The 16898-nt window shown below is 39.3% G+C and overlaps 1 protein-coding gene across 2 annotated transcripts; it reads left to right on the plus strand.

Moving 5' to 3' along the window:
• The first annotated feature begins 141 nt into the window (after window positions 1-141).
• On the plus strand, window positions 142-16898 carry LOC101168080 (speckle-type POZ protein). 2 transcript variants are annotated; one of them, XM_078937427.1, is made up of 10 exons: window positions 142-278; window positions 9795-10001; window positions 10084-10205; window positions 10949-11100; window positions 11208-11335; window positions 11420-11597; window positions 11689-11744; window positions 12353-12475; window positions 13544-13686; window positions 15348-16898. In XM_078937427.1, exons 2-10 carry the CDS (start codon window positions 9924-9926, stop codon window positions 15490-15492), a joined length of 1125 nt encoding a protein of 374 aa, XP_078793553.1. In that variant the 5' UTR covers window positions 142-278; window positions 9795-9923; the 3' UTR covers window positions 15493-16898. The 2 variants fall into 2 exon arrangements, with proteins under 2 accessions (XP_078793553.1, XP_004080331.1); XM_004080283.5 differs by having other exon boundaries at window positions 165-281; window positions 9797-10001.

Here is a 16898-nt window from a genome sequence, read left to right on the forward strand (position 1 = left end):
ATTTTATTTTTTCAACAATTAGGTCTGCTAATAGCTGAGATACATGAAGCTCATACCATAACCTATTAGTTGATAAGACGAATCCGATAGCCTATTGTTCCGTTTTCCTATGATAAACGTAAATATTTCTTTAAACAGTGTAATACCTTTGAGTTGTCATACCACTCCGAGACGCGGTGGGGCGCTGTCGGTCAATGAGGGATAAGTCGAACTGCCACTTGAAGTACTAACGAACAACAAAAGCTTTCTCAACTAGCGTTGTAATTTGCCCTACCAAAAAGGTAAGTCTGTCAATAGATATTCAAGAAAGCTTGACATTTGGGAATTTTGTATTAAAATCTCCCAGTAAAAGCTGTGGTGTACCAGTTTCAGGGAAGGATTTCATTAATTTCCTGTCCTTTTTGTTTGGCTAATGTTAGCCGCTATTAAATTGCGGCTAACCTGACGTCTAGCTCGATGGAGAGTTAGCTACCCTGTTACTATTAGATTATGTGGATCACCGATAGGATTTCTGCGTATACAAGTTGATAAGACGCTGTCTTTTTTTATTGAAGCAGCGTTGTATTATTTTAAATTTGAAACATTGTGGGTACCAACACAGAAAAAAACAATAACCAATCATGATTCTGTCGATTATGTTTTTGAGAATTGTGTATTTTCTGGCTGCGGCCGAATCCAACATGAACATCGTCTAACTAACTTAACTGCAGTATTGGTTTTCATCACATCATCATCCAAAACAAAACGGTTTTTTTATCGCTAGAGCTTTTTTTTGTAGGGATCCTGTTTTTGTGTATTAAGATTATTTTAATCTTTTCCTTTTACAGTGAGTCATTCTAGCATAAACCTGTGTAATCCCAAAATATTCCCTTCTTGTGCTAAGTAACATTAAATTGAAACTTTCCTCTTACATAAGTATACGTATTTTTTATTCCCATTTCATGTTTTATTTGTCAAAATGTAATTGATATATAATACTGGGCAACCAAATCTGGAACGTTTCAGAGTGCAAATGATTTACCGGTAATTAAAATTTACCAATAAGATGTTCCACCGACAGGCCCATCAACAACAATGACCAAGCAGAATTACGTGTATGTTTACAATGCTATTGTATGATGCACAAAGATATCATTGCAACGTGTACTGTAAGGTTGTCCTGAGCAAATTTTAAATAGATATGTTTGAGCTTTATTTAAAACTGTTTTGCAGGTAAATCAATTCCAGGGGTCAGCAACATTTATTGTGGTGCCTATTATTCCAACAACTGTGCCATCCCCAACTATGTTAACTTTAAAACAAAGAAATACAAAAACATTTCCAATATATGTGAAATGTTAATTACTGGAATTCACAAACAGCAGGTCAAATAGCTTTTTAAATCATATTTTGGCAATAACTCAAAAAAGTGCTTTTGTAACAATACTGCACATAGTTGGCCAAAGTTGAAATAGTGTTGCAAGGATTATGAGACAAAATGTACAGCATTTGTTGTATGTCATACCTACAGCAATAGGATTGGATACGTCATAATAAAATGCCATCAATATTTCTAAAAATTTCACAACTGTTAACATGAAAATAAAAAGCGTATTTTGGCGTAGTTATTTTTGTTACGTTGTGAGACGGAGTAAAAGTAAGTTCATTCGGTGATGCTGCTTTTATTACATGTAGAATGAAATGTTTTGACTTTTTCATTAGTTTGCTAATTATAGTAATATACATTTTTCACAATTGGACAGCGTCATTATTAAAAAAAAATGTAAGTAAATGGAGTGGGGATAAGCCGTAGTATTGACTTTAAAACTTGTTCACAATTCATCCATGGAACTGTCAAAGAATCTTAAACACTATCACTGTTTTGTTATGTCTTTTTTTTTCCCTTTCATTTTGGATTCTTTCAAGCACCCCAAAGAAAGATTCACAACAAGGAGGCCCAAAAAGTGCTGTACGCAATGTCAAATCAATTAATAATACAATATTAGAACATAAAGGATAAAACTGGAGTTAAAAACGTGATAAAAGGTCAGCGAGGTAGATACTAATGCACAGTTGTAGAGGAACGGTTTAGCTTTAAAACTCTCCAACAGCCAACGGCAGTTTGTTCCCCAGTTTAGGAGCCAGCACAGCAAATGCATCGCCCCCCTGAAATTTGCATTTGGTTCTTGAAACCAGTAGCACACACTGGTCCTAGGAATGTAGGGACTTCAGGGGGGGAATATTTTAAAAGCAAACTAACAAGATAAGAAGGTAGAGTACCTGCAAGTGACTTGAAAGTAATAATATTTTTAAAAAAAATCAAAAATTGGCCTGTCTGCTAATTCAGTGAGACTAGGTTTGGTATTATGTACGGTGGCCCAGAAGGGAGGCAAATTATTGTGTTGTGAGTTATTGTGTTGTGTTGTGAGTTAATGTGTTGTGTTGTGACCCTTCTGGGCCACCGTAATTATGTGCTTGAACATCTTAGCAGCACGGATTAATCTAGCCACTGCATTTTGAAACCGCTGCAGCCTCGCCACTGAAGCTACAGACAAACCTGCATACAGGGAACTGCCATACTTTAAAACAAAAGCATATGTGTGACAGTTTCAGGAAGATGATTGCAGCAGAGCAACTGGTTGTGTGTCTGTGGTCCTCAACTTTCAAGGGTTAATGTTCATCACCCTTCTGATTGTTGACCTGTGGCGTATTTATGTAACAGTCCAGCCGGCAAATCCCCGGTTTTTCTTTGTTACCGTATTTTCCGGACTATAAGTCGCACTTTTTTTCATAGTTTGGCAAGGGGTGCGACTTATACTCCGCAGCGACTTATATTAAAAATAAATTGAAATAAATACATTGTTAACCCTCCTGTTATGTTAATTTGTGAGTAACAGAGATGATGTTCCTGGGTCAATTTGATGTATGAGGTATGTTAAGTGTTAAGAGGATGTTAAGTGACTCAGAGAATCAGCAAACTTTTTTTTACAGTAAGATCTTGAAGGCTAACAACATAATATTCTATTTTCCAATGATTTCATAGATTCAGAAATGCAATAAAAATGACAACTGTTTCTACAAATACAGGATGAAAACAGAGTATTAGTTAGCCAATGATGCTTCATGAAAGGAATAAATAAATAAGTTTGAGAAAAAATTACTGTGAAATTATTAGATAAACAGTCTGCTATGATTGTGTCATATAAGGTTGTGAAAGTTAAAATGCGACTTATAGTCCAGTGCGACTTATCTGTGTTTTTTTCTACTTTATAATGCATTTTTGGGCTGGTGCGACTTATACTCCGGTGCGACATATAGTCCGGAAAATACGTTACTTTATATGTAATTAATGTTAACAGTAAAAATAATTCTGATTTAGCACAAATCAGTTTTGAATTAATTGGGTCTTGGAGAGACAATATCTCAGAGTTTGAGCTGAACAGGAAGAGACAAATACAAATCCAAAACCTTTATAACTTTACATACGTGTTTCTTCTAGAGGCAAAAAAAATGCTTCCATGCTTTAGTAACTCTGATTAGGGTCAAAAAATGGATTAAGGCATATGATTCCCATTATATATCAAAACTTCTTTCATAAATATATAAAGAAGATTTCTCAACCCACTCACTGGCTGTTGCGATTTCGATTAATTCTTTTTTAAAAGGATCCCTGTAAAGGAATTGATGTCATTGACCCTTTAACTATTTATGACTGCAGTAATTCTTTATGCACTGCTGCTCTTCTGGAATTATCTTTAAAAATTCATTTTAATTGATCGTTTTTTTGTTTTTGAACTGATCAGACCTTCCAGCCAATCAGATGTGATCATAGTTGTTTAGAAAGAAGTTTGTATTAATGACAAGAATCCAGTTTCACCTTTGTCACCCTCAGTAACGCAAACCACAGCAGTGACATCATTTCAGCAATTCAATGCATATAACAGTGTTTTTTCCTCAGGAAATTGAATATGTAATATTTTTTCGGTCGTATTTGAAAGCTTGAGAATAGGCTTTTCATATTTTTTATGATAGATTTACGAAAAAAACATGGCTCATGTCAGCCTCTCCTGCCTTTTTTTTTTAATTAAGTTGTGCAACATTTCTACTTGGACAGCAACATTATTTTCGGTTGCTGCTGATTTTGCCCGTTGAAAAATCTGCCATGCAGCAGACATGGAATGGCTTTTCATTTAGGTTTTTCCTTAGTTCATGCTTTTGCTCTCCACATGTCACTCAGTTTAGCTGAGTTTGCCTTTATTGTTTGTTACCAAGCTTAAAAAAATGGCTACTTCTAAACATGTTGACAAATTGAGATTTATTATTGGATGTGGTTAACATTTTTGAAGTTTGTTTTTAGAAAACAAGTACTAAAAAGAAATGTTACAGGTCATTTTATGTGGTTTTGTTTAGCTAATATCAAGAGAAATCAAATTTAAAAATGGTATTTTTTTAACATGTAGATGCAAACCTATAATGATTTTGTCTAAATAGCAATTTAATAGTTTTATTTCAACATCTCTGCTTAGCAAGAGTTGATCAAAGTTGGTCCTTATTCAAATGTTGGCTTGTTTTCAGCAGCACACTTGACCTTATGACTTACTGGGAGCGAGGAAAGCTTTAGGAAGAAACTTGTTTCATTAAATGCTGTGTATTTGTTTTTGTACAACTTGCCTATAATTTATCACTTTGACTTTTACAAGCTGGCACTTTAACTTGCTGAAAGAAGAACCTAAACTTCACAAGATTCACTTAAAAATCTTGGGGTTGCCAGGAGAATGCATTCCACATCTTTTCATTCTTTCAACACAAAGTAAATGGCATAAAAAATGTTATATTTTGACATTTTAAATCATTTTATGACTATAAGACGAATTTGGAAAGCTGGTGCTTTATTTTTATGGCACTTTGTTGTTTTGTTGACCACAATCTCTTCTGACTTGAGCAAGTCTGTTGCCTTTATTATCTTACGCTTCTCTGCTGCAGGTCTTATTTGCTCCATGTAGTATTTTGGGACAGCTGCCGGAAGCTGTGGGAGCATTTCTGTAAAGTTGCCATTCAGACAGATGTTTACAGAGCGGGCCACTAATTACTGTGACTAACCGTGATCTAAGGTTTTGCAGTCAGCATCAAGCCGAACTGGAGCGGCTGAATAATGAATTTGTTAAAATTATTACATTTTAGTTTTTATGCAACACAAACGACTACAACAATTGCAATTTACATCTATGTGGGGGGGAAAAATACAAATTTCTGCAAATGTTAGATTTGTATAAGAAGCTGCAAGCATAAAATCCCTAAAGGTGACCTTCTACCTAATATTAATGACATCTTTAGTAATATACTTGGAAAATTCTGAAACTATTGTTATTTAAGACTTTGCCGAATTGCATGAAACCCCCTTTTTTTTCTTTGCAGTAATGTTTCTTGTTTGAGGCCATCATCTCAAGTGGAAGTGTTAGTAATGGCATAAGGAAGGTGAATGGACACATTAGATATGCATTGAGGTCCCTCCTCCGTTTAACCTCTCCTGCCTGGTGAAGTAAGGCGGGTTTAGTTAGGAAGCAGAAACAGGAGGTGAAGCCAGAGTGCTAACGCTCCCCCCGTTAAATCCCCTTTACTGTAATTGGGGGGGGGCTGCACAGTGAGGGGATGAGTGGGCGCCAAGCTGTTTGCCGCAAAATCAATAGTTCATACGTTGCTGAGATTGAGTTTTGGGGCAAGGAGGAGCAGCATAACCAAGGGCAGAATATGAAATCTCTTTCACAGGAGCGAAAAAACGTGCAATGATTCTCAGCCCCTGTAGCAATTATGCTTTAAAGGTTTGTCTGCTGCTGACTGAAGTCCTCAAAGACTAAAAGCTCTGGAAACAGACATTGTGTTCTCTGAAACTTTGACAGGCGTTGCAGTTTTTCATTTCTCTTTGGAAATTGCTGTCTGAAAATGCCTTTGTGCTCCATGCCTCCAATTTAGAGTGGAGATTGACCCCCCCCCCCCCTTTTTTTTTTTTTTCAAAGGTGTGGTGTAAAATTCTGTAGTTGTGATTGGAACGGATTGTACATTATATTTAATATAGTTTCTGACCCAAAAATCTAAATGAACACACATTTTTTGTTGTTCTGTTTATTGTTTTTTTTTAAATAAGCCTTTGAAGTTTGAATGAACTGCAAAAGGCAGATGATTAAAGACTGAAGTTATACTGTTCTAGGTTTAACTTGGTTGTGTTGAAACATAACTCATAAATGTATAATTACATTTTTACAACTTTTTTTAATCTACCCTATTTCATTATAGCTGTTTCTTCAGAGTTGGTAGATATTTAACCATTTCACTCCTTTTGGTCAATTTGAAATATTTGTGGTTTTAAAAAAAAGTGTGTTTATGGGATAGCATTGATCAGTAAAGTGTCTTGTGCTATGAACATACTGGGCATCTGAAGCGAATTCAAGAACGCCCTAACTTCAGGTTCTTGAAAGTGTTTTAGCATACAGTGTTCACACTGGACTGTCGCTACGCTGATGCTAACGCATGTGCTCACAGCTGAAAGAGGCTTGGTGCCAAATATGGAAGTGGTGCAAAATTCACAAATCTTGCCCCAGGCGTTTCCTGTTCCGGTATATGAAAGACTTGGCATCATAGAATGCCTGCTGGGCACAAACAACAACTATTATTTTCTCTTTTATAATCACTTTTCATAGGACAGGCACTTCCATGAATTAAAAAGGGCGCTACCCATACGTCAATACTATTGACTGTATAAAATAACTGAACTGAGTACATCCCCCCACCCCCCCGGGTCTGGCTTCAAATGGCAGCATCTGTATGGCAGAAAAATGGCAACTGAATTGGCGTCATTTCGTTGGGAGCTGTAAGGAAGTAAGGCGTTTTCTATGGATGCCGTCACACTGGCTCAGTCCAGTTCTCTTATACAGTCAATGGTCACTACCAAATCTGAGTCCCTGTTTGAGTTCAACTGGTTTAAATTTCAACATGTGCGCAATGGATACACATTTTTTACAGAGCCTGAAAACAGACTTAAAACCAGATTTGAACCCTAACCCAAAACGCACACATACCCGCGTAGATATAGACTTTTCATCTGAGGAGGCCGGCGTGAACGTAGCATCAGGGTTAACACATTGTCTATTACATTTCACACACTTAGAATAAATAAGCTGCAAATTTAGAGCAAGCAGACTTACTACGTTAAGACATGCCTCCTATTGGCCGAACACTGATGGGGAGGCAGGTTAGTTCTAATAAAAGCCAACAACTCAGATGGTGTCATCAAACAAGACTTTCTGGATGATCAATAAAAGTGCCGTAACCATGGTGATAAAATGCCATGGAAACAAATGAAGTTCCTGGAATCAGAAACGATCTTGTTTTCCTGAAGCTTCTTTTCTCTGTACTGTTACTGTGGTTTTCAGTTAATTCTCATCAGATTCCCAAACAATCTATGGTATGTTTTTTGTTTTCAGGAGCTACCTGTGGTTTCTATAAGTAAGAATTTTTATTTTTAATTTTTAAATGAAACCAAATTCGAAACCAAGGTTGTTGGCGTTTATGCTGTAGGTTGTAATTTTTTCCAATTGAAATGAGGTAGAGAAACTTTTAAAAGAGTTTGTGAAACTAAAGAATCCTCGTGAAATGTAGTTTTTCTGTTCCTCCTATCAAATAAAGAGACAGCCATGACCTTTTATATATAAGATGTATGTAATGACTAAAGGTAAATAATTTCCTAAATGAAAAAAAAAACAGTATTCTGTTAAAAATAGTTATAAACATTTTTAAAAATAACATTCAAAAATCACATTTGAATTGTACTTTTTCTTTAGTTTTTTAGGATTAAAGGAGGATTAAATATTAGAAATGAATAACACACAAAAAAAATATTTTAGTGTTTTTCATCTAAACCTTTTTATTGCTTCTTGAGAGGAAGAACTTGTGCAGATGAAGCGTTATCTCAGTCGACTTCACGTCTATATTAGATTTCTGGCTCATACATCAGTTTGATCCTCTTTTTGTCTCAATCCAGGTTCTTCTGGTGGCAATTTGTCTTGGGGAATGGCTCCACGGACAGTGCTCCATCTTTCATGTGCCACCTGATTTTTTTCCATTTGCCTTTAATGTCACTGTGCTTTCAATTTTCTTTTTCTGTACTTCCTTTTTTGTTCTTTCCTTCTCCGACTCAAAGGATGAAACAAACGTTTTGGATCTCCATTTAACGGATTGTTTTAGGAAACCTTTGAAACTGGACTATACTGTTGATGTTAAAACGTTAAATGACTGGCTAGTATTCATGTGTTTGGGGCTGTTCAACATCAAGGGTTGGAGTTGTTGCCACAAAGCCTCTGCATCCTTTCAGAAATGAGTTTATTTATTCTGTGGTGACCCTCTTTCCCCTCAAAGGTTGTTAGCGGTGCGGAGGTAAACAGACACTTAGCTGCTCTCAAGATAAGCATTCAGCAAACTGCAAAAAATTATGTTTTGCACTTTTAAACCTTAAGGAGGGTCAAAGTACAGCTTTAAAAAGGCAAAAAAAAAATCAAAGGAGGCAAAAAATCAGCTGGTTGTAGTTTAAAAATAGAATCAAAGCACTTGTTGATCACCTGAAAAACCGTTTCTGCATTTTTTGTGTGAACATTTTCAGAAATGTTTTTCCCAGTTTTAAGGGCAGCTTCTGGAAAATGTTCTCTGTGAGATTCAGGGTTTGAATAAATGCAGAAAGGTCCAAAAAATGGACATAATTCCCCCTAAAGACTTCATCAGTCAGTGTTGCACTTTATTTTTTTCTGCCCTTACGAGTCCTTAAAGGCCCACTCTGATGAAAGTCGTGGTTTTAAGACGTTCTTGTGGGATTTTTTTTATGATAAAGGACATAAATTAAGAAAATTAAGGATAAAATGGCCTTTCTTAGTATTTCTTTATTCAAATAGTTGTGAATTAGGAGTAGAAAAAAAAAACAAAGTTAAAAAGAGCTTATATGTGACTAAAAATACGCTGGGTGAGCCACAGGCTCCCTGCTCCGCTCCATCCTGTTGCTTCCACTTGTAGACGACTAGATCCTTTATCGTCCGTAGTGCTAATAACTCCAAAATAGCTCACCAGGTTTGGGTTGTGAAGGGCTGTAAACTAGCAGGACAGAGTGTGAACAGAGAGCTCTCAGCATGGGGATTGCTCCGTCCCAACAGTCCTGTTCAGAGCTACTCTGAGATGAATTTCTAATGAACGACTGCTGCTTTGCAGAAACTACAAAACGAGATTTAGATTTTGACTAAAAATCCTAATCATAATTAAAAGACCACTGAGAACGTTTTTTAAATGGATCAAAAGATGATTGGAGTGGGTCTTTAGGCAGGCAGTTTAAAAAATAAAGTTTACATCGTAAAAGGTTAGCTGACTAAAAGCCAGTTTTCCTTCTTGTCTATTTGAAATCTGTGACATGAGTATCAATTTTTGTTTTACCATCCCGCTGTGCCTCAGTGGAGTTTGTGAAATGGATTTTTCTCACACGGGAAGCAGTTTTTTTATTATTTCACAAATGACGCTTAATTGGATTTAATTGTAGCAGCTCTTGACCTAAATAAAACCATCGATCAACGGCTGTCATGCAGCAGGTCAGGGATAATGTACTTTGCCTGAATTAGAGGCTGTAGAGTCCTGATGTGATCTAATGAGCAATAGAGTGTCTGCATGCAGCCTCACAATCGCCCGCCCTGTATTTTGAAGGCTTGTTTGATGGATAGCCTATCCGCCAAAATGCATTACAGGCGTAACAAAATGATTAAACATCTTTATGGTTTTTGTCTCTGTGTAGGGGGCAAATTGCTTCCATCTGGTGTGTGCTGATGCAGATGGACGTCGGGGGCCATCGCTGACGCCCGGAAACGCCACATTCCTTCTCTTCTTCATACTCTAGCTTCTCATCACCCGTCACGCTGGCAATGTCAAGAGTCCCGAGTCCCCCTCCCCCTGCGGAAATGTCCAGCGGGCCTGTGGCTGAAAGCTGGTGCTACACACAGGTGATCTACCTGCACGCCGGACCGCAGCTGTGGCACAGCTTCGGCTCAGCATTTCTAACGCGATGCTGGTTTTTGCTTACAGATTAAAGTGGTGAAGTTCTCTTACATGTGGACCATTAACAACTTCAGCTTTTGTCGTGAGGAGATGGGTGAGGTCATCAAGAGCTCCACGTTCTCCTCCGGAGCCAACGACAAACTGAAATGGTGGGTTTTTGAAACACATGAAAACACATTCATCCCAAACTGAGATTTAGAGAACTTTATCAAATATCTGCGGCAGTTGACATCTTGAACAATAGAATTTGTGTCGGACCAATCATAAAGATTGTCCCGTTGCTGTCAAAGCGGACGGTAAAAACCGGACCCCAACTTCAGCCTCATCTGACTTTTGAGGTGTGGCGAATAAATGGAGTGAAATAAAATGATCCAACCATCACAAAGGCTGGTGTTTTCTATATTCATCAATAAATGTGAATCCACCGTGAAAGCAACTTTATTAGCACCAAAACATTATAGAGCTGCGTATTAGGCAGAGGAGGGTTTGTGGTAACAACCTTTGCAAAAAATCCTTATTTTAAGAAGAACTCCTGACTTAGTTTGATCAATGTAGCTTTTTTTTTTCTTTTTTTGCTTCCGCTCTGGTTTATTCGCTAAGAAACTTTCCAGAGTTTTTTCATAACTTTTTTGGCTTGGGGGTTTGATTTAGCGTTAATGTTACAGACTAGTGGAGGCGCTTTAAGCAGGTAGCAAATGTATTTGAGACGCAGTGAACGTCTTGACTCCAGAGTGAGTAATAAATGCACGTCTTGGAGAGAAACCGGTAGATTTGTAAAATAAAACTTCCTTCAAAATGGGGCCGAGCACCAAGACAGTCAAACACTAGTATCGGCCTGCAACCTGGGGTAGAGCGCCACTGTTTTATACAATGTTTTCTCTATTGTCTTTAGGTGTTTGCGTGTGAATCCCAAGGGTCTAGATGAGGAGAGCAAAGATTACCTGTCCCTCTACCTGCTGCTGGTCAGCTGTCCAAAGTCAGAAGTGCGCGCAAAATTTAAGTTCTCCATCCTCAACGCCAAAGGAGAGGAGACCAAAGCCATGGGTGAGAACACAATCCAGTCTGAAGCTCAGTTAGAGACAGAAACATTGCATTCTCTTTTGGAGTTTTTATTTTTTATTTTTTATGCCGTGTGTGCTGCCTGCTTGCAGAAAGCCAGCGGGCCTATCGCTTTGTTCAGGGGAAGGACTGGGGCTTTAAAAAATTCATCCGGAGAGATTTCCTCCTCGATGAAGCCAACGGTCTGTTACCAGATGACAAGCTGACGCTCTTCTGTGAGGTACGCCGTTTCTTCCATGTGTTGAGTTGTTTCTGGATTTTCAGTTGAATCACGTTTATGTCAGATGCTGTTTTTCTCTCTCAGGTTAGTGTGGTGCAGGACTCGGTCAACATATCTGGTCAGAACACGATGAACATGGTGAAGGTGCCGGACTGTCGGCTAGCAGACGAGCTGGGGGGCCTCTGGGAGAACTCCCGCTTCACAGACTGCTCCCTGTGTGTGGCCGGCCAGGAGTTTCAGGCCCACAAAGCCATCCTAGCAGGTTCAGACAGTCTTTAGTTTGTACTTGACTCCAGTGTTATTCTTCCTGCACCAACATGCTTCTTCCTCCTCCTCCTCCTCCTCCTCACCAGCACGTTCGCCGGTCTTCAGCGCCATGTTTGAGCACGAGATGGAGGAAAGCAAAAAGGTGGGCCAAAGATCTGTTCTGTTGTTTTTTGTTTCACAGGTAAATTGCTTTTGCTCCCCTGCAGTTCAGACTCCTCACATTTACAGAGAGCTTTTGAAAGATTGCGTGCCGTCGAACGGCTGCAACACCAAAGCGTTTGGTGGAACAGAATGCAGTTGTCCTGCTGCACTCGGGGGGGGGGGGGGGGGGTCAGCACTCATTCCTCACTGACAATACTGCAGAAGCAGCAAATTGCTTTTTCCTTTTCTTTATCCCTCCATGTGTGAGTATGATAAGTGAGGCTGCAGGAGGTGTTTATTTTTACCCAAGGACATTTTTTTAGTTTATTAATCTATTATACTCGGTCTTTGATAATATTAGACTATAAATAAACATATATTCATATTTTAATCCATCAAAATTGACTGAAACTGTTGCACACTACAGAAATGCTTCTTTTAAAACCTAAATCTGCAGATCACACACTTAAATGTACTTAATAGGCACGATTCCTTTCCTGCTTAATTCGGTTTGAACGGTTTAAAACCATCAAACACGGGTTTGATGGTTTTAAACACGGTTCAGTTTAAACCAAAAGTTGTTAATACTTTGTGCATCTTTTTTTCCAGAACCGCGTGGAGATCAACGACGTCGAGCCGGAAGTATTCAAGGAGATGATGTGCTTCATTTACACAGACAAGGCGCCAAACCTGGACAAGATGGCCGACGACCTGCTGGCAGCGGCTGATAAGGTAAATAAAGAATTGAACAAGCTGCAACACGTAGAGCACCTAAGCTATAGAAAAGATGGTCTTACAGGAACACACTCTTAATCCACCACCTCAGTGTATGATTCATTTTAGCAACAATTTGATTCAAATCATAATTTGTGGTCACTGACACGATTCATAGTCGATGTTGGTTCATTTTGAACGGTTCTATTCACTGACCTAAGATTGATTTAGAACATCTTTACCAAAAATGTAACCAGTGAGACTCAGAGATAAACACCTGGATACTAACCAGTCCAGGTGAAGTCAGTGAGTACTTTAAAGCATGCAGACACACACACAGATATTTATCACATCAAAACATTTGCTCATTGACGCCTATTTATAAAATCAAACAAACACTGACATCTTTGAAAGGAAGATATTCTTATACAGAAAAAATACCCATGATGCCCATATAAACAAACTGCATTTGGGTGCATGGTTTTCCTTAAAAAAAAAAAGGAAAAGTAGCAGGGGATGTCAGAATTTACAACTTTAAATACCTTTACTGCTAGAAAAGCCCCTTTCACTGGCAGCAGCGGCGTTCTCCTGCCGCAGCGCCGGGACGCCGAGTCGTCAAATGGGGTCACAGAGAGACGGATGCAGCGCTAAAAGCTGCCGTCATTCAGACGCTGCTGCTGCTGCTTCTCACTGGGAGAATCTCTAAATGATCTCACGAAGATCTCATTCAGGTTTCTTTCATCTATAGAAACAAAAAAGGACGACTTTAGGGAAGACTGTCAGCTTTTGGAATTTTCGAAACTAATTTCCATCCAGTTTTGTAAGAAGCTGTTGAGTGATTTCACACGGATCTCACTCCCCCATGGCGGCAAATGTGAGGCTGACATTGAAGCCCTTCTGTGATTCAAGCACAAATGTTTGTGGTAGTTTCTTTTTATCTATCGATGGGATACTTTTCACTTAACCTGAGACACTGATGTCAGTGAGGCTAAAATGAAATTTCCTTTTTGTCATTGTAGTCGTTTCCTCTCATTCGTCCTTCAGTCCTAGAGCTGATGCTAGCTCTAAAGCTCTCCTCTCTTCCAGTACGCCTTGGAGAGACTTAAAGTCATGTGTGAGGACGCGCTCTGCACCAGTCTGTCCGTGGAGAACGCCGCCGACATCCTCATCCTCGCCGATCTGCATAGCGCCGACCAGCTGAAAACCCAGGCAGTCGACTTCATCAACTAGTGAGTTCAGACGCAGGAAAGATCCTCCTCACTTGTAATTGGGTTTCCAACACCTTTGCAGACTTGCAGTTCTGCCACGTTGGCTGCATATTTGGACTGGTGTCAGTTTGTCTCATCTCCTCCGCCTGCATCCTGGTGTCATTACTGGAGGAACCAGGACTGACACTCTGCATGTGGCCGTATGCTCTCGCCCAGTTAATAACCAAGTTTCATGTGTGCCCATATGGAGATGAATATAGAGTAGCAATAAAAAGGATGGAGGTTTTTTGGGGGGGGGATCAGGCCTTTTGACTCCTCACCGGCTCTGTTGTCACCTCGTCGGTTGCTTCACATGAGGAATACTTCTGAACATGCGACTGTACTGCAGCTTCTACACATCTATAGGGGGGGGTGAATGAAGGAGGACCTCTAGGTTTCAATGTTTTACAGTCCCACACATTAAAAAACTAAAAAATACCTGTTTGAGGTATGACATACCTTTTTTCTGTATCATTTTTAAATATATTCTTTACGCCTGAACTAGGAACCTTTAATGACTCTTTATTCCTTTGTAACTACTTTTTTGTTTTTTTATTGATCTGATCATTAGTCAGGTACTTTTCTCTATAAATGTATGTATTATTAATACTAATTGAAAACAGTTTCTTCTTTAAAAATACTTGGATTTACTTTAAAGGAAAATTAGTTCATTGGAATAATCAATCATATAGATTTGTTTTGGCCAAGATTGTTTCATTGTGGAATATTTTTAAACCCAGCCTTTGCTGCATGTTTTTTTTTTTTTGCTTCTATACGTGTGATTTGTGGTTTAAAGTTATCAAGCTAACATGTTTTACATTAAGAAATGAGAACAAATATTTTCAAGACAAGGAAAAGAACATTCATATTGGGGTTTACTGTGGTATAAAATGTCCCAAAATTAAAGAAACAACAGAATAACTGGTTATTAAATAGTGTCATGACACAAACTAAAAAACTTTTGCTTATCAGAACTTTAAAGTCCCGCTCTGATCATCTTTTGATCTGTTTTCAAAGCGTTCCCAGTGGTCTTTTAATTAGGATTTCACCGTTTTTAGCCAAAGTAAAAAACCTGTGTTGTTTTTAGGACATAGTTTCTGCAGAGGGGCAGTACGGTAGTTTATTATAAATTTGCCTCATAGTAGGCAGCGAGACTGTTGGCGGCTAGTGGTTCTGCCCCTACATCCCATCATCCATATGTTTACATGCCTTCCCGCTAGTTTACAGCCCCTCACCACCCCAAACTAACATTACCGGGGCAACAAAAATGGCGAGCAATGTTGGAGCAATCCAGCGTACAGTTTTAAGCCAGATGGGGGCTCAGACGAGGAAAACAAAGACGTAAAAGGATTCATTTGTCTATAAGTGGATGCATCAGAATGGAGCAGAGCATGGAGCCTGTGGCCTGCCGATTGTAGCTTCTGCACAACTACAATACTGCTCCTGATGCACAACTATTTGAATAAAGAAATACTCAGAAATGCAATTTTAAGTTTAATTTTCTTTATATTTGTCCAGAAAAAGGCCACAAGAACATGACAAAAACACCAGAAACACAATTTGAACTTTTCCCCAAAGTATGAAAAATAAGTTATTTGCTGAACTGACTTGTTGCCGTTCTCTGTGTTTATTTCTGTCTTCAGTCACGCTGCAGAAGTGATGGAAACAACAGGCTGGAAGTCCATGGTCGCCTCCCATCCGCATCTGGTGGCAGAAGCTTACCGCTCCCTTGCTTCTGCCCAGTGTCCTTTCCTCGGACCCCCCCGCAAACGCCTCAAACAGTCTTAACAGCCCCCCCCCCACCACCACCACCACCAGTAGAGCCGTCTACAGTCATGCTCGCACACATGAACACACAGAAAAAACACCCAGGTTCTAAACCCACAGGGACAAGCTTTTCCTGCGCTGATGCCCACAACACCACCTGGACCCCCCCCCCCTTTCTGCTCCATCCAGAACCCTCACCGTATGTAATTTCTCTAAAGGCGGAGGTGGAAGGGACGGACTTCTGAAGTGGATGTTTCTCCTTCAAGAAAAAAGAAAACGATGCAACCACCAAGCATCTCCCCTTTTCCCCTCGACTCTGGCTTAGTGGGGTCAAACACTTGGACGTCCTGCTCCTTCCTCTGTGGAGTCCGTCTTGGCGAAGGAACTTGAAACTCGAAAAGCCCAGTAAAAGCGAACTGAGGAAGTTTTCACAACAAAAAAAACAAAAAAATCCCCCTTTGTTTTAGTTTGAAGCCTAAATCTCTTAGTGACTCAAGAAGTGGAGTAAGTGGACCTGCCGTTACAAACTAGAACACCCCCCCCCCCCCCCCCCCCCCCCCCAAGAAAGACAACCAAGGGCTATCCTAAAGGCAGAGATAGGACAACAACAACAAAAACATCAACAACTTTCTCAGACAAAGTCGGGGAAACATTGCACTAAGGTCACAGGTCACCCCTTGCCAACCTTTACCAGCAGTAATGCAAAACTACTGTAGGCAAGCACACCATGAACTTCAGACCCAGCTGGACCACCTCCAACAGAAACCCTTTAAGATGAGTTATCAGACGGTGACAAACAAACACGTACTCCTGCTTACAACTGTCCGACGGTGTCTCTTTTTAATTTTGAAACCGCTAGAAAAAGTGGCATAAAGAGGATACAAAGAACCGCAGAACTGGATGTCATTCTTGGGGAAATCCGATTTCATGTGTGGATCTGTTCAGAACATTTCAAAGGGGGGTGAACCATCAGAACAACCCCCCCCCACCCCCGAGACAAAAAAAAGGGAGGAAAGCGTTATTTAAAAAAAAAAACGGTTACAAAAACCTTCAAGCTGGGTTCATTATGTCGATGTGACAGATTTCATATTGTTCTACCATAGGAGTTTGTACAGACACAGTGGCTTTCTAGGCTGTCGAACAGATGGAGGCTTTTCTTTGCAGGCTTGAAGACTGAAGGAAAATGAAATTTAAATGAACACGTTTTAATGTTCAGTACAAACAATATGTTGGGGGGGTTAAACTTTAAATGCAAACCACACAAAATCAATTGGAGGTTAATGTTTTAACCTGGTGGGAAATGGTAATCGATAGAAGGAACCATTGTTGTTTATTTCCTGTAGATATTTTTGATTTCGAGAAGTGACACTTAGTTGTTGCCATTTTTTGTTCCTGAAAAAAATAAAACACAACTATTTTGTATTGAA

Source organism: Oryzias latipes, chromosome 19 (genome assembly GCF_053564925.1).
Source record: "Oryzias latipes strain Hd-rR chromosome 19, Olatipes_Hd-rR_3.1".
Taxonomy (NCBI): Eukaryota; Metazoa; Chordata; class Actinopteri; order Beloniformes; family Adrianichthyidae; genus Oryzias; species Oryzias latipes.

What these genes read in the sequence shown, in the direction of transcription:
- LOC101168080 (XM_078937427.1), top strand. Translation starts at nt 9,924, where the DNA reads ATGTCAAGAGTCCCGAGTCCCCCTCCCCCTGCGGAAATGTCCAGCGGG. An exon ending in AGAGGAGACCAAAGCCATGG is followed by an intron (nt 11,101 to 11,207) that starts GTGAGAACACAA and finishes GCCTGCTTGCAG; the next exon opens with AAAGCCAGCGGGCCTATCGC. An exon ending in AGATGGAGGAAAGCAAAAAG is followed by an intron (nt 11,745 to 12,352) that starts GTGGGCCAAAGA and finishes CTTTTTTTCCAG; the next exon opens with AACCGCGTGGAGATCAACGA.